This window comes from Scylla paramamosain, chromosome 8 (assembly GCF_035594125.1).
Source record: "Scylla paramamosain isolate STU-SP2022 chromosome 8, ASM3559412v1, whole genome shotgun sequence".
NCBI classification, from domain to species: domain Eukaryota; kingdom Metazoa; phylum Arthropoda; class Malacostraca; order Decapoda; family Portunidae; genus Scylla; species Scylla paramamosain.
Window position 1 is genome coordinate 26,222,040 of NC_087158.1, and position 27,843 is coordinate 26,249,882.

Here is a 27,843-nt window from a genome sequence, read left to right on the forward strand (position 1 = left end):
TGTCTCTTTAATTTTCTTTCCTTTTGTGTGCCATAGTATGTGAGAATTTTGAAGGCTGGACACCATTTTTTGAATTCCATCTCCCAGTTGAGCATGACTGAAGTGGGTACGACAATCAAGTGAGGCCCCCAGTTAGATTTTTCACATGCTAGATGGGCCAACAGGGAAATGGTCTGGATGGTCTTGCCCAAACCCATCTCATCAGCAAGGATTCCTGCATAGTAAAACAAAATCAATACATTGACAGGTATGAACAGTAACCTCCATTACACATAATGAATGTAGTTTTGGCGGTGGTTGACCTATATGTTAATTATTTTTTTACATTATGAAGACTACATTTATTCTTAGATATTACATTTTTTTTTTTGTATTGGTGTAATGCACCTGGACAATGCATATCTGGACTCAAACAGGAAAAAACTCTCATCTATTTTTTTTTTTTTTTATTCTGCTAACTTTTCAAAGAAGACAACTTCATGTCTTGCATTTAGTCCTAAAACACTCTCAGAAAGATGCTTATATGGGAATCTGAGATCAATGAAAGCCTGCTGATCCTTTCATTGTCCTGCCAAACTACTTCCCTTCACATCTTTATAACGTTAAGTACAACTATATTGTGACCTCTAATTACAAGCAACTTGTTTTTAATATATATATATATATATATATATATATATATATATATATATATATATATATATATATATATATAAGCACAACCAGCCTGATCTTTAAGGTGAGAATAGAAAAAAAATTGTTTCAGAGATCTTTCAAAATTACAATAATCCCTATTGAGATTGCTTTGCAAAACAAAGGTAATGATAAATGCATATTCATAGAAAAATATAATATAATAATACACCTCAAGTTGAAAATAAATGTCATTCCCAATCTATTACAGTCTACAATCAGTAAATAACACTAACAGATTTAAATATTTATTCTAACTTTTTAAATAAACACTTCTACCTTTGCTAAAATGTGATCCCAACCATTCAAAATGAACCTGATTACTTAACTGAGTATATATATATTCTAAAATGTGACTCACTGTCCTCATAAGTTCTAGATCAATATTAACAACTAAAATACCAACATCCAAAAGATCGGGCATGGCACTTCACCCATTAAAAAAGAGTTAACTGTTTGATTAGTGAAAGTGCTTACTTGTACTAAACATAAAAAGGGAACATTACTGATAAGCAAATGAACAAAATTCAAAAGCTGGAAGTCCCATCCATAGTGGTGCCAACTTGTGGCTTCTCTTGACAGAATTTATATTTTCTAGGAAACAGATAATACACCCATACACTATTATGATGATCAGATGAAAATGCAAAAATATACAGCCTCTTAAAGCTCTGGGATTAGGTTTTGTACAAAATAGTTCCATTACAATATAGAATACAATTTCAGGCAATGAGGTCTCACACTCACACACACAAATAGAGAGAGAGAGAGAGAGAGAGAGAGAGAGAGAGAGAGAGAGAGAGAGAGAGAGAGAGAGAGAGAGCACCTAGTAGTCATGCAAACCAAAATACTTGACATCCTTCAAATACTTTGATCTACAAGGTATATCCCAAACCGTTCCTATACATTTCCAAATCTATTACTTGTTAGTCTTGGTAAGTCTTCATCTAAACTGCATTAACTTTCTCCTTTAATCAGTATTGAATTCAGACTAATTAGTACTCTAAAAAAAAGTACAGAAACAATAACATTACCATTCAATTTCTTCTCATACATAGTGGTAAGCCAGTCCAATCCAACATGCTGATACTCTCGCAACATGTGCTTGAGCAAAAAGGGTATTGGCGTTGTCACAGATGTGGAGGACAGAGTGAAGCCCTTGGGTTGTAATGCTTCGGCAACAGCTGAAGCATCTTGCAACTCCTTGTCTGCCTTTTCACTATCTCCTTTAGAGTTCTTTTCAAGATCTTCTTCCATCAGACTTTCCAATCCAAGACCAGATTGCTCTTCCTCTACTGTTTCTTCTTCTTCTTCCTCCTCCTCCTCCTCCTCCTCCTCCTCTTCAGCATCACTAAGCATTTCATCTTCACTTTCATCTGCATCTGTTTGTTTATCCTCTTGTTCATTAACCTCCATCTTGTCCTCATCTTTCTTTAATGCCTCCTCCTCCTCCTCCTCCTCTTCTTCCTCCTCCTCATCATCACCATCACTGATATCAGTGCTTTCATTCTCTCCACCAGACTCTTCATCCATGGGTTCTGCATTTGCCGCCAATTCTGCATACTTTCGTCTTAGTTCTTCTATGGAGAGCTCATTGTCAGCCTGCAAACAAATACTTATCAATATGGGCAAATAGGTGATGAAGAAACTAAATACACTAATATCACTGGTAAGTGCTCCATAAGGAGCTGTTGTTTAACATCATCTCTCTACACACCAACCTGAGACCTCCATTAAAAGGAAAGGTAACCTAATTATAGGAACAAAAGTACAGAGGAATGGGTTTTTCTTCCTATTGTTCCATCCCTTTTTGCTGATATTTATGATACATAAAGAATAAGATGCCAGTGTTCTTCCATCTCAGTTGTTGGGATGGAAAGTGGAAGAGGTAGGGAGGCAAGGTTGTTCCCTTACCAAAGTACAAAGTATTTCAAATACTTCTGCTAAAATACTTTTATTTCTCATCATGATACTTTTGTAAGGAATGGCTTACTAGTACCATCCCTTCTACCCACATGTTCTATAAGAATCCTCTAATTACACACTAAATTACTTTTGTTTATGGACATGTCTTCCTTCCACAGCCACAAAAAATAATGACTGAACAGGTAATGAGTTACTACAAGGTGAAAATATTCTAGCATAAGCAGCATCAAAACATTCAAAGATGCCTAATGGATATTTCAGAAAATGAAGGGTTTCTATATCAATTAAGAGTAAGCACAGTGAAATGATGGTGGAAAGCTGAGTGGGAAAAGGGCATGCACTGGCTCCATGACTCTGTAGTTCTGAGTGGGAAAAGGGCATGCACTGGCTCCATGACTTTGTAGTTCGAGTTTAGCTACGATAAACAATAACAGGGAGCACTGCATGAGAGTCTGCTCTGCCAGTTAACATATTATGGTACTATAGTTGAGAAATCATCTTAAATATCTAAGTTATTCATGATCCTATGTATTAGATAGCCATCTTTCATAAAGGAAGGTAAATAAAAATACAAATAATTAGGGAAAAGATTAAAAGATAATCTAGTGAAGGGACAAGAACAATACTTGGAGAATGAGGCACGAGGATGGAGTGAGTTAGAGGGTTGAAAATACTCTGGCTGAGCTATGACTGTGAAGAATGTATAAACGGAAAAGGCAGCAGTGTTACATTTGGGAGTAGAATTCGGCACTGGGCAACCATGGCTTTGTGGGCAGAACAAAATAGGGATGCGAGATGAAGAAAACACATGGGAAGGTAAATGTGTATAATAAAGCTCTAGACATTATAAGTATGTGAGAAGAGATGCTTACACAGGAGAAATTCAATTAATGCTAATTAATGCTTTTGATATATGTAAAAAAAAAAAAAAAAAAAAAAAAAAAAAAAAAAAAAAAAAAAAAAAAAAGGGAGGAAAGCATCTAATGTGTTTTATATAAACTACCTATAGCTTATTCAATTGGTTAGGCACAATGCATGGAAATGTATTAAATAAAAGGTTGACGGAGATAACAGAAAGAAATGTAAGTGTAGCAAAGTATCAATCAGAATTTTGCTGTGGGAACTTTAATCAAGTATCTGTCTAAAGAAAGACAAAACTGTCACCATAATAGACCCAAATAAAGCATATAATATACAGAGTTGTTCAGAAGGCCTGTTTGCAGATAATAAATAAAGTAATAAATGTGTCTGACATAGTGTCCAGGATTCAAGGAAAATGTCTGTAAGAACAAGGAAATATTTCTTCACAAGGGCCTGAGGTGGTGGAAGATTTCATGAAACATTATGGGGTCAGAGTAAAAAACATATTGAGGCATGGAAATGGAGAACATGAAGAGGTTTAAGAACATTATAAAAACAGGATATGGAAAAGGAGATAAGAGACAGCAATGAATGCAGGTACCTTATGGAGGCACTGAAAAAAATAGGAACTGGAAGAATTAGATATCTAGGATAGAAGCTATAATCCTATTGTATGCATAACAGTCATGGACATGAATGCAGCAAAATTCAAGAATACATGCAGTGTAAAAGAGTTATCTATGATGGAGAGTGCAACAGCAAATAAAAAAGAATTTTTGGGATAAGTGCAACAGTAAATGGAATATAGAATGAAGGGACTAGATGAGCCAATGCTAATATTAGAATCAAAGAATGGAATGTAATCTAGAAGGCATCAATAAGGTGGATGAAAAGTGAATGATTATGAGAAAGAATGACAGACAAGGCCATGTCCACATAGTAAGAATATCTGAGCAGGGAAGTGGGCACTCTTCTGTCATGACCGCACCCTTGATGGGAATTCCCAGAGGAAATAAGGTATATAAACTCAATTCTTAATTTGATGAAGAGCTGATGCCCTGCATCATTGCCATCAGTGCATCTTTTTAACCAGAAATTCCAGTTTAATGATACATCCATGAACAAATGTAAATGGTTTAAAAATTAGACATTTTATTCAATAAAAATCTTGGTCCACTAAGTCCCTCAGTCTGATATAACAGGATATATTTAAGTTATACTATACTCTCTTCTAGAAGTGTTGCATCTTGGCAGATTTTGAAATTAAAGCAAAGGGAATACATTGCAACCATGCCACCTTGACATATGAGAGAGAGAGAGAGAGAGAGAGAGAGAGAGAGAGAGAGAGAGAGAGAGAGAGAGAGAGAGAGAGAGAGAGAGAGAGAGAGAGAGAGAGAGAGAGAGAGAGAGAGAGAGAGAGAGAGAGAGAGAGAGAAATTCTCTTTCCTTCTGTCACCCTCACTCAATTGTTATGGGAGACAGTTCCCCTCTAGCTTGATCTATTCTAGAGGGAGGCCTTTGTATAGTGCAAAGAGTATGGATTCTTGATCAGGTATCGTACATCTTACTCTTCATTTCCAGAGCTTTTAAAAGGAATGACCAGAGGAGCCAAGACCACCATAAGCACATGCATCTCATTCAATGAAGCAGATAGTCATTGAGGCAGTGTGATCATTCATTTCCCAAGACCTAATATTTACTACTGATCTTGATCAGATATTGATAAAAACTAAGATCATTTTGGGTGTTAATTCTGTGATGTACTTAATATTTTACACGTTTCTTCATATACTGCTAATTAGGAAAGAAAATTATAAATATGGAAAATGAAATGACTGGGTGGTCTGAGAAAATGACAATCAATACAAAATAATCAGATTAAGGGAATAATATAATCTTTCTGATATGAAAAAAAAAATTATGACAGTAAATAACTACCTACCTGTAAGTCTTCCAGCTCTTCCTCATAGTTTACCTCACCCTCCTTCTCCTCTTGCTCTTCTATTGTCTCTTCATTATCTTCTTCAGATTCTTCAGCCTCAAAGTCCTTGTCTCCAGCATCTTTTTCTGCATCATCACTATCTTCACTTTTAAGTTTTACTTTTTTTCTTTTGATACCTCTACCTAGTTTTTGTTCACATACACTATCACTTTCCTTTCCTTCTTTATTATCACTAGTTTCATGTATCCTTCCTTTATCACTCAGTCTGTCCTCTTTTTCCTCTGAGCTGCCCTGACTCTCTCCTGTAGAATCTACATCTGTGCTGTTGCCGAGAGTATGGTCCCCTTCCTCCAGATAGCCTGGTGGTAGATCTCTTAATAGGTCTTCCATGGTTTGCTTTGACTCTTCATGCAACAGCTGCAGCTCTGAGGCTTGTTCCTCTGGGTTGTCATCCTCCCGAGCTATTGTTGCCTCATCATCATCAGAAGGCTCCTCAGGATGGAACTCCTCTGAAAAATATTTCAAATTAAAGATGTGTTTCCAGATAAGCCATTGCTGATTTCTACACTTACTTACAGAAGACTAAAATAGATGGTAATAGAGGAGTCATAAGCTGATCAGACAAAATTTTGTTGGATAACCTATTCATTTAAAGGATTTGCTTCTAGGGAATATTAACTTTAATAAGAAAAGTATAACAAGTGATGAAACCACCAGCATCTTTATTTCAAAACGTCTTGACACTTTAACATCATCTCCAGTGGCTATAAATACATGGGAGGAGAGAGAGAGAGAGAGAGAGAGAGAGAGAGAGAGAGAGAGAGAGAGAGAGAGAGAGAGAGAGAGAGAGAGAGAGAGAGAGAGAGAGAGAGAGAGAGAGAGAGAGAGAAACACACATATAACAGCAGACCTTTTTCAATTGTACTTGTAATTTTTTATTTTATTTTTCTGCTTCCTGTATTTAAAGCCACTGAATGTCATACTGGTGTCAAAACTTTTGGAAATATAGATGCTGATAGTTTCATTGCTCATACTCTTCCTACTTTCAAGAATCTCCACATTCATTTCAACTATCCTTCCCTTTGTAGCCAGGGATAAAAATTACTTGTCCAATCTCCTGATGACTTTTTTTTTTTTTCCCACAGCAACTCATTCTTCACGTGTATCCATTCACAGCTTCTCCTCTGTATTTTGACAATTCTTCATCTACAATCAATTTCATTACTTCTTCCTTCTGATGTCTTCTTAATATAAACTCCCTAAGCACCTACCATTGCCATATATATATATATAAAGGAAAATCCACTTATGGCAAGCAAACAATCATTTCCACTAACCATCAGATATCTGCATGTCTCTAGAGGGGGTATTGGAATGCGTGGAGGCTGCTGCTGAGTCCACTGTTGGCTTGTTCATACTTTCAGCCAGCCACGAAGAGTATTTTTCAGTCTGATCAACAATAAAACTTAATTGCTGATCGAGGGCTTTTTTCTTCTTTTCATCTAATTTCGTTGTCACTTTGTATTCCACTAATTTTTCTACATTACTCCAAAATGTTCTAATCTCTTTAGCTATAAATGCAGCCACTTTTCTGAGTCTCATTTCCTGTTCTTTCTCTGCTTTTTGGACCTGCAGAGCTTTGTCCTGGAAATATTTCTGAACCATACGCGCACACTTTTTTGCAGCCGCCTTTTTCCACTTTCTCTCTTGAGCAAAATCAGCACTAAGCCAAACCATTTCTTCAAGCAAATAATCCCAATGAGCTTTTGCTCTAGGTGGTTCCTGCACTTTTGGTAATCGTTTTTCTGACCAGAGACCTTCCTTTCTCAATGAAGCAATTCTTTGCATAACATATGCTTCTTGTCTTGCCTTTTCTACCATCTGGTCTTGTTGAGTGACTGTCTGAATACTATCACTCACGGAGGGAGTTTTCTGACGACCATTAGCTCCTGAGCCAGTCAATCCCTTTCCAGGTTTGACTGGTGAAGAAGTTCTTGCAACAGCACTTAATCCACTTTTTGCTGGTGACTGAGATCCTGAAGTGCTTTCTGTTTTTATTTGGACTCCTGAGGGTACATGTAAGGGATTAGGGGCAGTGTACTTGGCTTCTAAAGTATCATCTCCCTCTAGCTTGTGTTGAGTAATGTGCTGAAGGAACTCTTGGGAAGGTCTTCGACTCCAAGCCTGGAAATCCATCATGTTGCCATCCCTTTCTAAAAAAAATAATTCCACCAGATGGTCATTATACTTGTCCCTCACACTTTCTAATTGTGCCTTTTTCCAATCCACTATGACCTTCCGCAATTCTGATATATCTGAAGGTTTCTCTTCCACTTTGATTCTCTTAGCTGGAGGTTGAGAAGAGGTGCATGGTAAGGGTCTCCTGGGGGATGATGAAGGAGTGGTGCTGGGAGTGACTTCTGTTAGTGATGGAATGACTCCCTGTGCAGAGGGCACCGGAGAAGTGTGAGGAGTGTAGGAGTGGAGGCTTCTGGGGTCACTCAGCCTCACCAACTCCCCCTCACCAGACCCCATGCTGCCAATCTTCCCAGGACTTGCTGGTTGCTGCACTAAATGAGACTCTTCATCTTTACTGTCTCTGATGCTGCTGGGGGTAGGACCCTGGAAATATTGATATTCATTAAAATATGCACCAGTAAATAATTCAAACAGTAAAACTGGCCAATAAATTTTTACTACTTTAGTCTGACAAGTGTTAAACTGGGCCAATACATCCAGAATTATTAAGAAACCCTAATATCATCTTCATCAGTATCAAATATAGAAATTCTAACCTAAATGTAAGATGTCCAGCATGCTGGATATCTAAATTTTACAATAATCAAATTGACACTATTGATAAACAATGTGCCAAAGGTTATATATATGTATAACAAATTTCACCAACAAATATGAGAAAATACTTTGTGCATGCAATGCTTTGAGTGGCTCTCATACACACAGCAACTATTACTTTGCTTTCACAGTGATAAACACTAACTTGCCCATACCTGCAGGCAAGATCTCATATATATGCATGGGTTATGCACATACCTACTTCAGCATTTTTTCATATAAACAATCAACATACATAAAAGGCACAAAAAAGCTGCAGGGCATTCACCTATAACACAAATCCACTTTCATAGTCCTACCCAATCAAATCAGAAAAGATCCAGAAAATATTTAACAAATTTTATGAGTAACATGGTGATACTGTTGCTGATCACTTTGTGCCACACATATTTAAAATTTAGTTTATAGCGAACTGCACCACTTCAGTACAGCATGTGAGGGATCAGTGTCAGTGAAGATTGTAAACAGCCATAAAGCAAAGTAACCTTTGTACAAGTGCTAGGCTGAGAATCTTACTTTCTTATAAATGTGAATGTGTGTTTCTTCCAAGATACCATAAATGGTCTGGAGAGGTATATATGTTTACACAATTACAATGGAAATTTTTAAAATCATACTATAAAAATGTATTATTTTCCCTAAAAAAATACACACATCCTTTTACATTTTATTTCCAATATTATCAAACCTTTGTTTTCAATTATATATATATATATATATATATATATATATATATATATATATATATATATATATATATATATATATATATATATATATATATATATAAAACAGTCCATAAGTATATAAATGAGACCACACACACACACACACACACACACACACACACACACTTCACTTCATGTAATATATTTTGGCTGAATAGTAAAACATTTCATGTACTATGAAAAGCAACACCCTCAGCATCCTCCTCAGCCTGGCATCAGTGCCACTGGTTTAAGGTCACAGATGTCAATGGTACATTACCCCTATACACCTCATCACAACTCACTCTCCCATACATGTCTTTCACTTTCCTGGACGCTGAGAGCCACCTCTGCAAACTAAACTTTCTTGACCTTATCTTGCCCATCTTACTTCACTGATCCTACTCTCTATAATCTCCACACTTTGAACAACAACCTTTTCATTGATTTTTCTAGCAATACTGGACAGATTTAAACTTATACTTCTTACATAATTTCCACTATTCAAATAAACTGAGAAAACAATTGTTTTTTCTTTAGATCTTTCCATGTTTTGCCAAGCACAAATCTCTACATCCTCTTTGTCAACTCCTGTTAACATTCAAAATTTTGCACAAGATTCTGGGTTTCTGATAAAGTTGACAGAATGCAGACTGCACAAATCTTTCCCTTTACTAATAGTGGATGATTACTATGAAATATATTTGATATAGTTATGATCCAATCACAGATGTCCACCAACCTTCAAGGGGTTTCAAGGACCATATATCAAAATGGAATGAACAAGAAATATTCATACAATGTGGAAAGTTATTTCTCAAGAAATATTCATACAATGTGGAAGTTATTTCTTTAACTACCATAAAAAAAAATTCAATAACTTCGCTATTTTACTGAACAATATAACACAAGGGACTTAATAGAAAGTTACATATCATCATTTCATTATATCCTGGAACATTTGCATTATCACTCACCTATGAATTACGGTTTTCAATGTGGTTCTGTTCACTACCACTACATGATCACAAGTTCCAAGGTATGATCACTGGATTATATTCATAGGAAGCTATTTACTTTATCTGAATTCATTCAACCATATCCATACACAGAATCTCACAATACACAAACAAAAGGAGAAAAATAAAAGTTCAATCATCAAAATAACAGAGCACAACAGCCTAGAGAAAGAACTAGCATGCTTAATAATGTAATGGTAACACCTGAATGAAGCTTTCATACATTATATAGGCTGGCATGTGATGATAATGTGGATTTTTCTTAAAAGTAAACACTCAGATTTCATACCATAAATTTACATTTCTTCCTGCATCCTACCTTGGCTTCCCTTCATTATCTCTACATGAATATGAACTATGACTATTTCAGAAATCAGACTATCTATCCTCTATCTCTCTGATGCCTCAATCCTTTAGGGAGTATCCCCCAAGGATATGCCATGGAAGAAAAGCCTCCTTCTCTCCCTCTTCAGATATTCCCTTCTTGCCTGTTCAAGCATTTGACCTCTACTAAAACCCCTTTCACACACATATTCCTTTGCCCTATCCTTGCAGCTTCTAAATGTCCTTTCTCTATTAACAATTTTGACTTTGCTCACATCAAACTTTAACACACTCATAAGAACATAAGAACATAAGAAATAAGGGAAGCTGCAAGAAGCGACCAGGCTTACACATGGCAGTACCTGTATGAAATATACCTACCTATTTCCATCTATTATCCCCATCCATAAACCTGTCTAATCTTCTCTTAAAGCTCTCTAGTGTCCTAGCACTAACAACATGATTACTGAGTCCGTTCCATTCATCTACCACTCTATTTGAGAACCAATTTTTTCCTATCTCCTTCCTAAACCTAATTTTTTCAAGCTCGAACCCGTTATTTCCTGTTCTACCCTGGTTGCTGATCCTAAGAATTTTGCTTACATCTCCCTTATACCACTTAAAGACTTCTATCAGGTCCCCTCTTAACCTACATCTCTCTAAAGAATATAAATTTAACTTCAATCTCGCCTCATAAGGAATACTCCTCATCCCCTGTATCCTTTTAGTCATTCTCCTCTGTACTGATTTTAATAGACCTATATCTTTCTTGTAATGTAGGGACCAGAACTACACAGTGTAGTCTAGATGAGGTCTGACCAGTGCCAAGTGTAACTTTAATATTACTTCCAGCCTTCTACTTTTAACAGTCCTAAAAATTAATCCTAGTACCCTATTTGCCGTTTCTGGCCTCTATGCATTGTTTTCCTAGATGGAGTTCAGAGGTAACTATAACTCCTAAATCTTTCTCATACCCTGTACCTACCAGAGTTTGGTTGTTTAATGTGTACCTCCTGAGTGGGTTTCCTCTACCTACGCTAAGTACTTTGCATTTATTAATATTAAATTGCATTTGCCATCTGTCCATCCATTCATTCATTCTATCTAAATCTGCTTGCAAGGCGATGGCATCCGATTCTGACCTAATTCATCTATCTTTGTCATCCACAAATTTACTAACATCACTACTAATTCCACTATCCAAGTCAATGATATATATTAGAAATAACAATGGCCCTAACACTCATTACTCTTCTTCCTCTCAATATGGCTATACTATCTCATTTATTGTATCTCACCCATTCCACAATACAACTTACATCCCTCGCACTGATGTTCATATCATTGTCAGAAAGTATGCTAAATTCCATCCAAGTTGGTTGGAATGCTAATGAAAAAAGATCTTATGCTATCATATTTCTCTTTGATTTTTGCCTTTACACTTTTAGCTCACAGGTTCCAAAATAGTAAAATAGCAAGGCAACTTTTTTCAGATACCATAAACATTCCAAGGTACTGAGAGCATGCTAATAATGTGTTTTTCTGCTGTCACTTCATACCTGTTACATGATCTATTAATCTTATTCAGAAAACAATATTATTAATTTCTCAACATCAATCTTTGAAGTACCTCATCCACGTAAATCTAGAATAGGTAATTAAATCTGATTCAACAATAGCAGGCCATAACCCATGTCTGGAAGTTCCAGATATTGTACAATGGGAAGAAAAAAATAAATAAAATAAAATAAAATGAAATAAAATAAAATAAAAATAAAATAAATAAACAAATAAATAAATAAAATAAATCACAGTAGTTACCAAAGAAAACTCTGCAAAGAAGCAAAAGACAAAACAGAGATTCAATTGCTGAGAATTCTTGTCTTGCGGTCATTGCTCACCACCATGGGCTGACATCCATGTATCTAAATACTGGACTCCTATCACCCTTGAAGGGGCAGAGCCTTGTCTTGTTTTATTACAGCAAAAATAATTACAGATAGGGGTTCTCAGTCTTTTTCACTCTGCCCTCTGAGTTGCCTTTTATAATACTGAGAACACAATGACAATAATCCTAAGCCTGGCTGTGCAGTGTGTGAACTGGCTGTGCCCCCTCCTGTCCCCCTAGGCAAGAGGAACAAGAAGCTATGTTGAATTTTTTTTTTCTTTATTAAAATTATCTCCCCTAGGTGAGAGGGATGAGAAGCTATATTGAATTTTTTTTTATTAAAATTATCTTATGCCTCATGATATTAATGAATAAACATCTCAATTGCTTTCTTAAGATGGAGAAAATAATGATTATTAAGATATATATTGTTTTGTCTAGAAAGCTTATGTACTGTACATGGTTTTGATTTTGTGCACATCTGTATTTGAGTGAGTCCCATGTGATAACTCAAAAAGTATCTACAAAGAAAAGCTACAAAGAAAATGAGTTTTCAAGCTTAATGATACAATTTTAACAAGACAGATTCGAGTGTTACCACATCTTGAAATTTTAGAGCTCAAGACATGTAAAGAACAAACGGTTTATGGTTGCAGTGGGTTTACTGACTCAAGACAAAAATAAATATGTAAGTAGATAAATAAATAAACAATAAAATTATTAAATATATAAACAAATCAATATTTCTTTTATTAAAACTTAATACTACTTACTACTATAATAATAACAATAATAATAATAATAATAATAATAATAATAATAATAATAATAATAATAATAATTGATTCAATAAAAATCAAAAGTAAGCCAGCCTTCACACTATTACAACAGACAGCACCTCCCCATGTTGCTCACCTGGTGTCTGTGCATCACAGGCTCAATTTAAAGCAACCTTTCTAGCAGGTTGTGCAAACAGGAAATTCTGAAATGCTGCTGTAAAATCTATATCCCACTGTCACCCTATCTAACCTCAAGTTTTAGCATATACTATCACACAATTCACACACCACTTGCTTGCTGAACTTGTTCATCACATGTATTTGTGATTTTTTTTTCTTTTTTCTAAACTGATCTTACTGCTGATACCTTTACAAACATTCACCCTGTTTACTGTTGAAAAATACCATGAAAGCTTGTCTACACAGGTGGTATGTGCCTCTTATATCTGTATACATAAGGCCCATTTTCCATGCAAAGCCATGTGTAGAGATATTCAACAATTATTGACTTACCCCCACTGCAGCACCCACATTTCCAGTCACATTATGACTCAAGGCGATGGTTTCATTCTGGCCAGAGGTCTCTCTTACACTCATTACAACCACTTAGGCACATCTGAAACAGAGCAAATGTCGTTTAAGATTTGTACAACTTATTCATGTAGTATCCAGTGTCATTAAAACATTTCAAACATAAATGGTTGTGATAACGCATTTTGATTTTACTTCATAACATCTTTTCTACGAGTAAGCCAGCGCTATATCGTGATTAACAATGTTCTTTTACAACCACGCCTTTAATTTTTAGACCGTCTTCAACTGAAATTATGTCAATCCTCAGCAATGCTTAAATTACAAAAGCAAACAACGCCTTGCAATGCAGTCCCAAACCCAGACTTCTAGAGGATAAAATTTTTTCCTACAACGAGGCTTACTCGCATCTATGTTGCATAACGTCGTGACTTATTCTGGAAAAAAAAAAATTCCTATTTAGTTATAAATCTTATAACTGGTGAGGCAGTCATTCAAGGACCGGGGTCGGTGGTGCAAGTCCAGTGCGAGTGCAGGGCAAGTGGTGGCACTGGCACAGTTATGACACCTCACCCGCACACGTCAGGCACCTCCCATCATCCTGCCCTTGCTATGGCATTACAGTGGCATCCCCGCCCTGCCGCCTAAACCACACCCTGCTCACGGGCCTTCCTGCACCCCAGCAGACGCTGACAGTAATATGCTGCACTAGCAATATGGATTTCCCTGAGCACACTTTGCCTAACAAAGGTTTGGTGGGTACGCTGCGTTACTAAGGCAAGGTGATCCCTTCATAGCATTAGTGACGCTTCTAGACAACCCTATTTGTTATATTCTCTAGGTCTGTATTCATTAGAGGAATATTTCAGTGTTCATTATTAAGAGCGCGGCGCCGGCGGCGTGAGGCCTTCCTGCTGCGCCGCTCCGCTGCCAGACGCGCGACCAAACGTCCTGCTTTGCGGCCCTGCTTACTGCTGCTTTATACATCCCATGCAAAATATTAAAATTTAGTTATATAAATTACAAGGACCACGAATTCCCCACTAATGCAGCATCAAGGGGCGGGAATGCAGTGACGGTCCGCGCAGGTCGCCCCGCCCGGCGCGCAGCCGCCATGATGAACAAAGCTCCGGGAAAGGGAACACCACCAAATTGAATCACAAAATAACAAGACTTACATGTAGCATCCGGCACTTTCAATACATTCATCCTGCGTAAGAGCGCACACACAACGTTTTTGTACACGGCGGGGTAAACCCGCAAGGATTTTACACCATTTTCCGAAGGCCAAAATTGTCAGAGAGTCAAGACGGCCAACCTATCCTGGCTCGCCTGTGATAGTGACTGGCGCCGCGCATGACGTCACGCCCGCCTTCCCCGCCCGCCGCTAGAGGGACCATTCAAACCCTTATTTTATTATTTCATATTTCGCACATCACGCAAGGGTCCTGCTTTTTTTTTTAGCTTTTGAACGGCAATCCTTGATCGACTAATCTAAATACTCAGAACTGAACTTTATATCACGGACGCACCCAGATGACAGCTTTACTGTTACGAATGTATTTCTAGTAGACTTCTACATAATATATTTGATTCAGACCGGTGTTTAGTGCAAATGATAAACCAAGTAACATTAATTAATTTACTTTTCAATGTATAATGTGGTAATGGGGATTTTTAATCGACTAGCCTACCTAACTAATAAGGTTCATAACATATACTAAATATTTTGTGAAAATAAATGCATATTACACATGGTCCTCAAAATTAATATTGACTACATTCCTCTACATAATACTAATTATTTTATCTAAAATATCTAAATATGTATGAGTTCATGTATGGAAGCCATGGGAAATTCTACATTATGAGACAACAAAACTTAGATATTTTACAGTAAAGTGTCCACACAATAGAGAAAAATCACTTATCAGTTATTCTGCGGTGGACTGAACCTTTCATCCTATCACCAGGTTACAGGTCCCATTAAATGTTAATTAATATGCATAAATAATCTTTCATGATGCATATCTGCATATAGCTGAAACAATAACCAATACAAATAATGTAGGAATTATAATTACAGATGGATAACAGTCATCAGCACACCCTAGGGGTTCCTTGAAGGATCACTTAATTCCAAGCTGTGTTCTTAACAAACTGAAGCAGAATTTACATGACTGTTTCTTTGAAGAATGAAGTGAAAATGTGAGGTTCATGAAGATTGTACAAATCAGCTTAAGCAATTAGAATAAAAGTGAATCACAAAAAGGAATAAAGAGAAAAATATTAATGGTGGAATGTTAAGAGAAAAAGGTGAAATGGTGTATGAAGGAAAGCTGAGACAACTGTGGTGTGTATGAGAATGATAAATGGTGGTAGAAGATTGTCTGAACAAGAGGAAATAAAATAAAAGACAAAAAATAACAAAAGAATCAAACAGGAAAAATTATCTGAGAAATGCTTCTGATGTAAGAATAATGACTGGTGAGGGTTATGAAAGTTTATGATAGACTGGATATTGTATGCTAAATAAAGGTGATGGGATGAAATGTGGAATGGTTGAGAGGGCCACATACAGCACCATGAGATGGTCTAGCAACAAAGAAAAAATAACATAAAATAACTAGAAGAGAGACTATGACTACAGTAAGTGTTGTTGGTACCAGGTTAAGACTACCGGTAAGAAGGGGGAACAGAGTGCTAGAGTAAGTGAAAGAAAGAGGTGAGGAGGGAATGAGTGGAACAAGGCATGCAAGGAAAGAGTGCAAGAAGAAAACACTGAAATTTCTGTAATTGCTATCCCCTGAGAGGAGTTCTTAGGAACAAGAATGAGTTAAATTTGTGGGTGAAATGGCATCAGTTAGATTTACAGTTGAAATGAGTAAAACTCTAAAGATTTTTCCCCCTTCAAATACCATATCTCACTCGTTGCATGTTGCTCTGCTAATATAGTAACAAATCTTGTGACTGCATATGACAATTATTGCTTCTTTATTAACATATTGCTATCACAGTAGGCAGCAAGTAATTTAGAGACATTTTCCAATCCTCAGAATGTCTTGTGATGTGGCACCTAACAGTTCTTTCCATGGTTCCTATATAGCAATTAACAGAACATGAATTACAATGTTGTTTTGTGAAACAACCATGTAACGTGATTACACTTCACAAGAAACTCATTTTCAAAGTGATATAATTAACATCATAATGTACGAGTATATGGTTATTTACTATAGGAACATATGTTAGAACCAATAATGGTAAATCATTGACTAAACTGAGAAATCAAATATATACAGACATTTATACATTTCAATAAATCAACTACAATACAAAATTAACTTCACCACTACATAAACAATGTTTTTCAATGCTTTTACTAGATGAGCAATAAGTAAAAAAAAAAAAAAAAACTTTCTGCATGTCTTTACATACAGAAGTATATGAGGTACTCTTATCAGGTATCTTCATACCAAACTGGCCTCAAATATAGAGGACTGATAGCTTGTAAATAACAGCAAATGCATATGAATCAAGAGATTTCCTGCAAACAGTTAAATGAAAATAACAATTCTGCACAAACAAAATATACATACTATCAAAATATGTGACTATTATAAATTTCTTAATATTACTTTAAATAATTTCAAATAAGTAAATTCCTCAGAAATATCTGATAAAAATTTATCCAGATAGCTGCCATGCATTTTCTTGTCATTACAGATGATGAGCATGCCTCATCATCCACAAGACACAAGAAATGAATAGCAGTGATCTGGGGAGAATATGCTTAAAAACATATTGGACTTTTAGATTAATGCAATAAATAGACCAACATATTCAAATATTTGCCATAATAATAAATAATAAGGTGCGCACATAGTCTTCCCTCCCTCAATTTCAAGTTACTCTTTGAAATCTTACTTTAATACATGTACTGGAATTCTAACAAATATGTAATGATATGAGAAACATTGGCATTCCTATATATTTTTATGAATATCAACTGTGTTAGGAAAGGGTACACAGACCTATGGATTTATATATATATCTTGAAAACTACAAATACATATAACATTATAATCAGGTTTACTAAGCTTTTAAATATACTCTTGTCTACATGTACTAATGTTCAATAAATTAAGAATATGGTATATTTATCCGTGATTATACTTATCTTTAGGTATTGACTTTTCATTTCATAAAATATATGAAAATTTTACAACACTCATAATAACCTATTAATAAGCCTTTACTATAAAATTTCAAGCACGTAACTTTAATAAAATATAAGGAAATTTTATCACTCATATATATATATATATATATAAATATCCAAATTTTTCAGGAAATTTCAGAAGAAAAAAAGTGTCTTGTAAGATGTCAAAAAATCAAACTCCTTTAAAAACTTTTCAGTTTCCATTACTACCTTCTTATCATTTTCTTTTTATTCTCAACAATGCATGCCAGTATGTATAGCTGATATTCTCCAATCAGACCTATTACTCTAAATATATCATGGAACATGATTTATTTTTAACATAATATATGAATAAACATTTTAGACAATACTTTGCTGTACATGAAAGGATGTGAGCTTCAACTTATTTATTTATTCTTTATTTATCTATTTATTTATTTATTTTTCTATGAGATAAAACTGATCAGAATGAGCATACACAAATTATGCAGTAAATGCTATAATGTTTAGAGGTAGCCAATACATATTTTCAAATAACATTATTCTCTGTGTTTCACAAAACTCTGACTCAAGAAAAAAGTTGTGATCCTCCAGCAATAATCTGGAGCAAAATATTAAAAATTTTACACCTCACTTTCTAGTAAAGGGTATCTTAGTATGGAATCTGGTTGGTGTGGTATTGGAGGCGGTCATATGCTCTGGTGCGCCAGTTGAGATGTGAATGTTGGATAATGTTGAGCATATACTGTGCAGCCTCTTTCTCAGTGGACTGAGGAGTAAATCGAGAGCGCAGCTGCCTGATAGTCTGCCCTCGGAAGCATGGTAGACCAGTGTCCAGCATCAGAGACACAAGAGAAACAATTGCTTCTCGGTATGGCCTAAAAAAGATAAACAAATTTTGACAGTAGGGTACAGATTGCCATGCAAGATCTTTCATGTACATAAGAATTTTTTTTACTTATGGTAGGATATATAAAGCTTTCTACTTTCAGGGGAAATCAAAATTTTCATCTACATATTTACAGTATCTATCTCTTTCTCTGACACCTCATTCCCTCCTGAAGCATCCCTAAGGTGTGAGACAGCAAAAGAGCAAAACTATTAATCAATTCAGACAACATGAATTTCTTAATTCTCCTGCTTCAAGAAATTGGATAATGTTTCAGGCATTTTGAATCAAAGCCTAACTACACCATACCAAATATTTGTTATAGTTCCCCTAAACATTTTCTAAGACTAAATTATACAAGATACTTTCACTATTATATTTGATCTCTAGCATTTTTCACACTGAAAAAAAAAAAAAAATCTGCAGAATCTATTTTCATTAAAAAATTATAAGTCTTAGCATATATTTTCCATTACAGAAAGAGTACTAAATCTATAAAAGTGTAAGAATTCCTGGCAATCACTTTTACCTTATTAATCAAGTGAGAGGCACCCAATACTCACCTCACAGCTAAATATCCCTTTATGCACAGCTCCACAAACCATCTGAATGGGGCAGCTTCTACTTTTCCGCCCATCACCATCAACATCTCTTCTGTTAACTTGATGTCTGGCTCAAAGCCTAAGTTTCCTCCTGGTGAACTTTCAAACATAAATCCAAAATCTGAAATACAAAATCCACATCAAATATCCTACTCATTTAACAACCTCAGAATAAAATTTGTATCAATACATTTTTCAGTACAATAATCCTTCACTACAACACAATTATGTAAATAACATTGCTTATAACAGACAAATGTAAAAGCTCAATCAAAATAATTTTAATTGTAAGATTAATTCTGTTACATGTAAGTAGGTATCCAAAGGATAATAAAAATGGGTTTTCATGGGAGCTACCAGTAACTACCATAAAGTATGAAGTCATATCATCTGAAGTCAGGGACCAAGTAAATTAATTTGTAATATGTATATTAGACACTGCAAACTAATGGAGTTGCTTTAAAATTTGTGGTCTGTTATAAAGATGAATAACTATATTTGTCTGCAATTTTCCTAATATCAATATTTCTTTTTTATTATACTGAGAAATCAATAGAATGCCTTCACCTTGAACTAACACCACAGCATATACATTGTTTGCAAGAAAAGTTCTTACCAATATGAATTATATGACCATCAGTATCCAGCATAATGTTTCCATTGTGTCTGTCTTTAATCTGCAACAGGAATCCCACAATAGAGTATGCTGCCATGGATTTCACAAAATTGGAGCGAGCTTGTTGGAACTTCGGTGAATTCTCATCTCCATACAAATCAAGGAAGTATTGGCACATTCCTGTGTCGGTCCCTCGCCCAATCTGGTCTCGAGACTTGGCATTGGGAACACATTCTATGACACCACACTGAAAATAAAGTTGTATTAAGCCTTGTTGTGATGTAAACATAGCAAAAAATTCACCTATGCATATCTGTTTACCAGACTGATGTCCTCAAAGAAAGGTTAGGATTACTCTTACTGTAAGCATGTGTCTCATGTTGTGATAGTTAAGAGCCATGTCCAATAGGTTAATTCATCATACTATGCAACTGACAAGGATTATGTTGTAAGTAGTAAAGGTAGGTATTCAGAAAACAAATATATTGAGAAGTAAGAAGTAAGATACTTAATGAAGAAATTACAGTAGAAATGGCTATTATCAAAATGTCTGCAAACAATTGACAACTAAAGTGAAATAATACAAGATGAGTTAGGTAGAAGATGCCTCAAATATTTCAAGAAAAATAAAAAAGAACTAAACATTGTAACATTAGCTCCACTATGTACTCCTAGATTTTACAAGGCCATGCCTTTCAAAATGGTACTTGTGTTAGAAGCATGATTACACTTGATTTTTTAACAGTAGAAGCATATCAGCTAGTAGAAAAGAAAAAAAAACAGAAAAGACCTAAATTTGTTAATAGGGTTTTAAAACTGAATTTGTAATTCCAAACCTACCCCTGGAGAGGTAGCAACTACACAGTATGGATATAAGAAAAGATCCAGCCCTACAGTCTGGAAGATGTTCTTGAAGAGAGAGATGACTTGCAGGGCCAACATATCTTGCCGCACATCATCCCCAACCTGTATAAAAATAAAACTCATGGTGTCAAAGTTGTTTTGCACTTTGAGTTACTTAACTTCTTCAATACCCTTACAACATTACAACATTGAAAGCACACAGACATGAGTAAGCAGATTTCAGAACTCTACTGCACAGCAAGTCATCAATGTAGGTGATCAGCAAGTAGGAGCATAAAAGCTATGTCAACATGAATATAAAAAGTAAACACTTATTGGTTCATCACCAAAATTTTGTTATTTCCTTTCATACAAAATATAATAAGAATTGGTCCAGAAGAACCTCACAGATCTAGGCTTACAAGAAAGCTGTTAGTCACTATTAACCCTGAAAAAATTGCCATTAGGTGCATCAGGCCAACACATGCAAGTGTGTATGGAGCCTTTCAAAGTCATGATTATGAGCATGATTGTAAAACACAATAAACAAGGTTTACAATTTTTCTAAATAAATCAAGACTGATCTTATTCTTCACTTCTGTTGCTTTCAGTTAAGTAATCTTACACCAATAATAAACAATAATGAAAATATCTTTGTTACCTTTACTTTGTCTATCCACATACAATATGATACATATTGAAAAATTAATTAGATGAATCATGCATAAAAAAGTAGACACAAAGTAAGAAGCAAAGTATTACCTTGAATATAGCTGCTTGCCATAATACAGGTCCTATGTTGCTGCTCACACACTGGCCTGAGCTTACAGCCATACCCTGCTTTTCTAATTCCATGATGCCGCATTTACGCACTTTGAATCGGGCCAGATATGGAGCCTTTGCAGCACTGAAAAACATAAGAATATGTATCATATAAAAATAATCAACTACATATGTATTTACTTGTATCTGTCTAATTTACCTAGTTGTACTTTAAAGAACCTAGGCTATATCAGTGAGATCTCCACTCCATATCTACATTCAAGCAGTCTTTCTTCCAAATAGTGCCTACTCTTTGCTGATGTTACCATCTCATATTTCATATTTATATATTTCTATGTGTAATACCAATTTTTCTTCCATTATTTAGGTCTTTAACTCTTCTTAACATTTAACATTCTTATATTCCTTCCATTAACAACAGCTACTCATTATCTATTTCTTCCAGAATATCCAACAACCTGTAAATAATATCAAGCCTCTTCTTCCTTCTCTTTGCTCCATTGTTAGTATTTCTTAATTAGTTATTTCTTCTAGCTTTAGTGTGTGTGTGTGTGTGTGTGTGTGTGTGTGTGTGTGTGTGTGTGTGTGATGTGGTGTGATGAGAGAGAGAGAGAGAGAGAGAGAGAGAGAGAGAGAGAGAGAGAGAGAGAGAGAGAGAGAGAGAGAGAGAGAGAGAGAGAGAGAGAGAGAGAGAGAGAGAGAGAGAGAGAGGAATATTATTATTAATAGTAGTTATGACACTCACCTCTGCATGGGAGTGCCACTGTTGCGATCAATATCCAGGATGACAGAATCAGGATTGGATGGTAAGTAACAGCCAGGCTGGACTAAAAGATCCCGAAGGGCATCCAAACATGCTTTCTTTCTCTCTGGCCCTATAACATATATAAATGTCTTATTAGTTAGTGTCTTGTCATATATGTTGCTGCTATTACTAATAATATAACTATCACTATAAACATCTAACTGACAATATTTTTCCAACACAAAGTGGGGTAGGAAACCAAGTTCACGGAATGGTGCTCAATAATTTGCTGAGAAAACTAACCCAATGATTCAAACCAATCAGAGCCTCTCATACAGTTTGGGATTCAGTTCGATATCAGGTCTGGAACCTAGGTTCTGAATGATTTTTTTTTCTCTTTTTTACAAGTAGAGGTAACATTTCCTTACCTAGACATCTCTCTTCCATGCATTATGACAATGCTAATATCTCACACCAGAGGGTCACCAGATAAACTATCCTCATGACAATCTATATACTACACACTATCTCCTGACTCAGGTGCAAACTCATAAGAGGGAAAATAAATAGAACCCATTGCCATTCATACATCACTTACTGGACCTATTCTTTTTTTTTCCTATGTTCACTGTCTGAATCCCTTATAACAAAGTCAACAGCAATACTTTAGAAAACTTTATATTTGTGTTCATTCCAAGCAACTTACAATTAAATACAATTCATTCCTCCTCACACCTTTCTTGTTCCATCCATTGTGAACTTCACCTCTACATGTATTCCTCCATCAACAGCAAGATGCTATTCCACTTACCTAAAACATTCTACTTCCTTAAATATCTGACCATTCAAAATTACATACATCTAACCAATTCCAATATTCAGATTCCCCTGTAATACTATGTACATTTATATTTGTCCTGCAAACACTCATCAACATCAATCTATAATGTTTCTCTGTCTCCTCCATCCGTCTTGCTATCAGGCCTGGATGCAATCACAAACACTCCAAACCTCCCTCTCATTAATATCTCAATTAACCCTTGCAATCCAACACTCTTCGACATTCCAGCACTTTTAGTAAATATATGTATCTTACCTTTGGGATATGGTTTGATGATAGCAGATATATTTGTTACTTTCCCAAAGAAGTCAAACTCTCTCTCATAGAACTGTTTGGCTGGGCCTGATAAGTTAGCAAGCATTGTCTTTTCAAGATTCTCAATTCCATCATACAAATCAGCTGTAGAAAAGACAAAGGCAGGCATTAATGATTTGATTAAAAACACCACAAACTTAATTTTGAGGTACATTAAATAATTATCTTTAAAGGGTACTGGTGTAGAAAATTAATAAATAAGAGCAGTATGAACAGAACCCCCATATATGTGAAGCACCCAGAAGCTTTCTTTCCCACAGGAGTGATCTCTGTGCTAAGCACAAGTGTAGCCTTCTTTACCCATCTGAAGGCTGCCTCTAATATTTATCTTCCTTCCACTCTCATAATTGATGAGCCTCTTTCAAGCAAACATCAGGACAACACTTTTGAGCTTCTTTTCTTCATTGGTAAGCTTGTTAGGGACCATTATAATGTAAGAATTACTGACACTGATTCAAAATCTGAGCTAGATCATCTTCACAACAAGTGAGTTGCCATGTGTAAAAATTTACCACTTTTCAAAACCCCCATTAGCTCCAAATTGAACACTGCTGCTTTGCTTTATGGGTATGCTGTGATGTTTACAATTCAACCATTTTTTTGAGGCAACTGTATATATATATATATATATATATATATATATATATATATATATATATATATATATATATATATATATATATATATATATATATATATATATAAAATTTAACTTACCATCTTTTTCATGACCTTCTTCATCTCTGAACTTGTTGGTTTCCATATTCCATATCAACTGATGAAGCAGTAGCTGTGATTTCTTGCCAGCTGTTTTGATCAACTCAGTGACATAACCCATCTGAAATTTTAAAAATCATACACACAGAAAAGAATTTAAATCCTTAAATATAATGTTTGTAGTTTTGATTGTTCACACAATATTCCTATATACATAGTTGAGCCACCATCATAAACAAGATGTAACTTGCAGAGACAACCTATGAATTAATTCTTGCATACCTATAATCCACACTTTTAAACAGTTGTTTATTCCAAGTTAAATCTCTCTCTCTCTCTCTCTCTCTCTCTCTCTCTCTCTCTCTCTCTCTCTCTCTCTCTCTCTCTCTCTCTCTCTTACTTTTACTTCACTTTTATGAAAATCAATTTAACATTACACAATGACTTATTCTTGCCTTCAACAAAAACTTGTTTTTGAAATCCAAGTGATTTTATTACTCTTTGGTAAACCAGTAAATATTTTGTACAGTACATTTTGTGATGAAGCTTGCTCATTAAAAGATAACACTAAGTAAGCCTTCATACCCTCTCAAAGTGATATGGGAAGCAATTTCTTTGCAGCTTGAGAAAAGTGTCATTATCTGCATCAAGCAATGTATATTTGATACATATCAACCATTTTCTTTGAAAACTCTCTCTAAAGCTCAAATTAATCTTCCAAGATACATCATCTTGTAAGCCATGACATACAGTACTGAAATAAATTCCCAAGTCACAAAAAAGATTTACTATTATTTTGGGCAAAGATGTACCAAAAACTACTGATACAGTGGATACAAAGCAGTATGTTAATACATAAAGCAGAATATTTTCCATTACTAAAGACTCATATTGCATATGGAAAGAATAAGAATATCAATATATAAGTCTTTTTACCGTGTCATAACGAAGAGCTTGAGTGAGTTGAGGAATGTAAAACATAAGTACATCTGGAGGGTAGTTTGTAAGGACCCGCACAGCATACTGAGCAGTCAGAGGATGAGGAGAGTACTGGCGGGAAAAGAAAGCAAGTGCCTTCACTGGTGGCACTGCTGCCCAGGTCAGCATATAATTCAACTGAAAAAGATAATTATATAACATAAATAAATTGATAAATAAACAAGCAAAACTACGCCAATGATAGAGGTTCTATAGAAAAATCTACATAATAATAAATACAATTAGAATTCTTTAACTAAATGATGCAGAGTGAACATAAAGTTTCCTAAGATTTCATGAAGTCCCTATCCAAAATATTTCTAAAAATAATAACTGTTTCCACAAGATAATTGTTTTAACTAAAGAGATGGTAAGGGAGTACACATTTGTGGGACAAGAAAACCAACAAAACATAATTGCACACACCAGACAGTCCTCAATTTTTACACATGCTATGATCCTGAAAACCCTAAATAGAGTACCCTCTCAAGTTTCACACTTGCTTCCTTCCAAAGGCATAAAACTAAATTCAAGGCTCTCAAAATTTGTGATATTGAAAACAATAAAAAAACATTTATATATCCTGGCTGCATGACCTAAAACTGTGTGATTCAGTGTGTCTTGTCCTCACATCCAGTGTGATGCAGCAGTGCAGCACCACTGCATCTAGAACTGTGTGAGTCTGTGTGTTTTGTCTTCACATCTAGCATGATGCAACAGTGTGATGGTGCAGTGTCATCATATCTTGAACTTTGTGAGTGTGTGTTTTGTCCTCACATCTGGTGTGGTACAGTGGTATGGCACTGCTACAGCATGATGCACTACATCATGTTGCTTGTTGACTTCTAGCAAAAGTTTTAATTGATCTTCTCTCTTTCTAGTCTGGGATAAATAATTAAGAAGAAAACTATTGCATTATCATATGCAGTACAAATAAATATCCATTAATTAACAACCACAATACACATTGAAAGTTAATACAAAAATTATACTACCTACCTCTGGAATATCAGAGTAAATATTTTCTGAAGTTGCTAAGTACTGAAGGGCATCAGGAATGTGGCTCACAGCAATTGGACTGTCACGAACAAGCTGGCAGATCTCACCCTCCAGTCCTTGTACATTGTGGATTCTGTACATTCAGTAGGAAGGAATCAACTTCATAACACATGATAAGAAGACACAAAAGGTTTACATGAAGCTAAACATTTTTATCATTATTAGCAGCATCCATTTAAAAACAAAAACAAAACAAAAAAGAATTTACTAAAGTGGCATTTGAATGTGAATAATTTGAAGCAAGTATTTGGTTTGTAATCCAGAAATTTTTCACTTAAATTAGATGGAAACAATTCTGGTTATCTAAACTGCAGGCATTCCCATACTTCTCAGTTATTTATATACCTTGATGGTAAAAATACAGCCAGAGCTGGTGAAATGCTCCAAGCTAAATTAGTATTACCACTCCATGACTTGGGACTGTTGAAGCTAACTGAAAGCCATTTAACAAGAGCTTCTTCCTGAGGGGTTGTCACCTCTGCACCCTGTCCGGCTGTCTGAGGTGGCTGTAGCCAGACTTTGAGGGTTCGTATTTCAATAGCCTGAGACAGAAAAAATAATATAACTACACATTGTCTTTACATCACTGAAAAGAAGTTATTGCTGCTTATTTCCCTAACATTTCTCTTTTGTATCAAGGTTTTGCATAGCAGCTGGCTCACCAATAACAATTATTGAACATATATGTTGTCAACCTTGTTTCTCTATGATTAAATTGTATATTACTAAAACAAATCACCATAATTAATATTCATCAATTTATTTCTAACATGTGAAGGTGACTTACCAACAGGGACAAAATGAGGGCCCGTTTTTTCAAATAATCCTTAACATAAATATCTGGATTGATGAGGCGTTTGCTGCGTGTTGACTTTTTGGAGAGGGTGGAAGTGTTTGATGAGAGGGGAACAGTGTTGATCCAGCCATTAGTCATGGTGAATTCACCTGAGGTAGATCTAAGGTCGGATGCAACAGAAGGTGACAATGAAGCACCTCCACCATATTGCAGAGATGTAAAATCTGAAAAGCATCACAAAAAAATAACTTTCTAAACTCTATGACAATATACATCAATAAGAAACCTGTGTCTCACATATGTGATCCAAGAACGTAAAACAAAAAAGCAAAAACCAGTAAACACACACACACACACACACACACACACACACACACACACACACACACACACACACAAACACACACAAAACACTCAATCACCCCCAATAACATTTCAGTCAGATTGTGCTAGGAATTCCATCCAGAACTTCACATCTCCCTTCTTCATCACCAATGCATCCCTCATACAAGGAAAATGTCCTTCTGCCTGGAAAACATCTTGTCTCCCACATCCTTAAGGTCAGCATTACTCAGCATCAGCTCTGGCAAATAGCCATCAACCACCATCCCAAGCCTTACTTGTAAAGGCTTTGTGTTCAAGTAGGCTTATAATGCTATTGTCCCCCTCCTGGACCTACAACAGTTTGCCAACATCAAATCTTCTTCCACTAATCAGTCTACTACAGTATGTTTACAAACTGCTGGAACTAGGAAATTTCACCAGAAAAGCCATGCACTGCCTTAACATCAAACCCGGGACCTTCCACATGACAGGCAGCTATGCTCCCCGTTGCACCATGATACCCTCTGGTGACAATTCAAAACAAACAATTAAAACAAAGGAAGGCAGGGATGACTCTCACCTTCACTGACTTTACAAAAGCCTTT

The 27,843-nt window shown here is 35.5% G+C and overlaps 2 protein-coding genes across 3 annotated transcripts in view; both read right to left on the reverse strand.

The window, feature by feature from the left end:
• The window catches only part of LOC135103043 (helicase domino-like), a 44,067-nt gene extending 29,177 nt beyond the window's left edge, over nucleotides 1–14,890 (reverse strand). For both annotated transcript variants that reach the window (XM_064008941.1, XM_064008940.1), the window contains exons 1-6: nucleotides 14,705–14,890; nucleotides 13,509–13,611; nucleotides 6,760–8,044; nucleotides 5,423–5,931; nucleotides 1,728–2,295; nucleotides 1–214 (exon numbers count right to left, since the gene is read on the reverse strand). The exon at nucleotides 1–214 is cut by the window's left edge and continues 2 nt beyond it. In XM_064008941.1, the coding sequence (XP_063865011.1) occupies nucleotides 1–214; nucleotides 1,728–2,295; nucleotides 5,423–5,931; nucleotides 6,760–8,044; nucleotides 13,509–13,592 (2,660 nt within the window). In that variant the 5' untranslated portion in view covers nucleotides 13,593–13,611; nucleotides 14,705–14,890. The remainder of the gene's footprint in view (nucleotides 215–1,727; nucleotides 2,296–5,422; nucleotides 5,932–6,759; nucleotides 8,045–13,508; nucleotides 13,612–14,704) is intronic.
• Nucleotides 14,891–15,154: 264 nt separating this feature from the next.
• Nucleotides 15,155–27,843, reverse strand: part of LOC135103044 (phosphatidylinositol 4-kinase alpha-like) — a 36,800-nt gene continuing 24,111 nt past the window's right edge. Inside the window, exons 26-37 of the mRNA XM_064008942.1 lie at nucleotides 26,906–27,138; nucleotides 26,464–26,660; nucleotides 26,059–26,191; nucleotides 25,018–25,197; nucleotides 24,082–24,202; nucleotides 23,305–23,448; nucleotides 22,209–22,338; nucleotides 21,443–21,587; nucleotides 20,678–20,803; nucleotides 19,838–20,084; nucleotides 19,183–19,342; nucleotides 15,155–18,608 (exon numbers count right to left, since the gene is read on the reverse strand). Of these exons, the coding sequence (XP_063865012.1) occupies nucleotides 18,383–18,608; nucleotides 19,183–19,342; nucleotides 19,838–20,084; nucleotides 20,678–20,803; nucleotides 21,443–21,587; nucleotides 22,209–22,338; nucleotides 23,305–23,448; nucleotides 24,082–24,202; nucleotides 25,018–25,197; nucleotides 26,059–26,191; nucleotides 26,464–26,660; nucleotides 26,906–27,138 (2,042 nt within the window). The 3' untranslated portion in view covers nucleotides 15,155–18,382. The remainder of the gene's footprint in view (nucleotides 18,609–19,182; nucleotides 19,343–19,837; nucleotides 20,085–20,677; nucleotides 20,804–21,442; nucleotides 21,588–22,208; nucleotides 22,339–23,304; nucleotides 23,449–24,081; nucleotides 24,203–25,017; nucleotides 25,198–26,058; nucleotides 26,192–26,463; nucleotides 26,661–26,905; nucleotides 27,139–27,843) is intronic.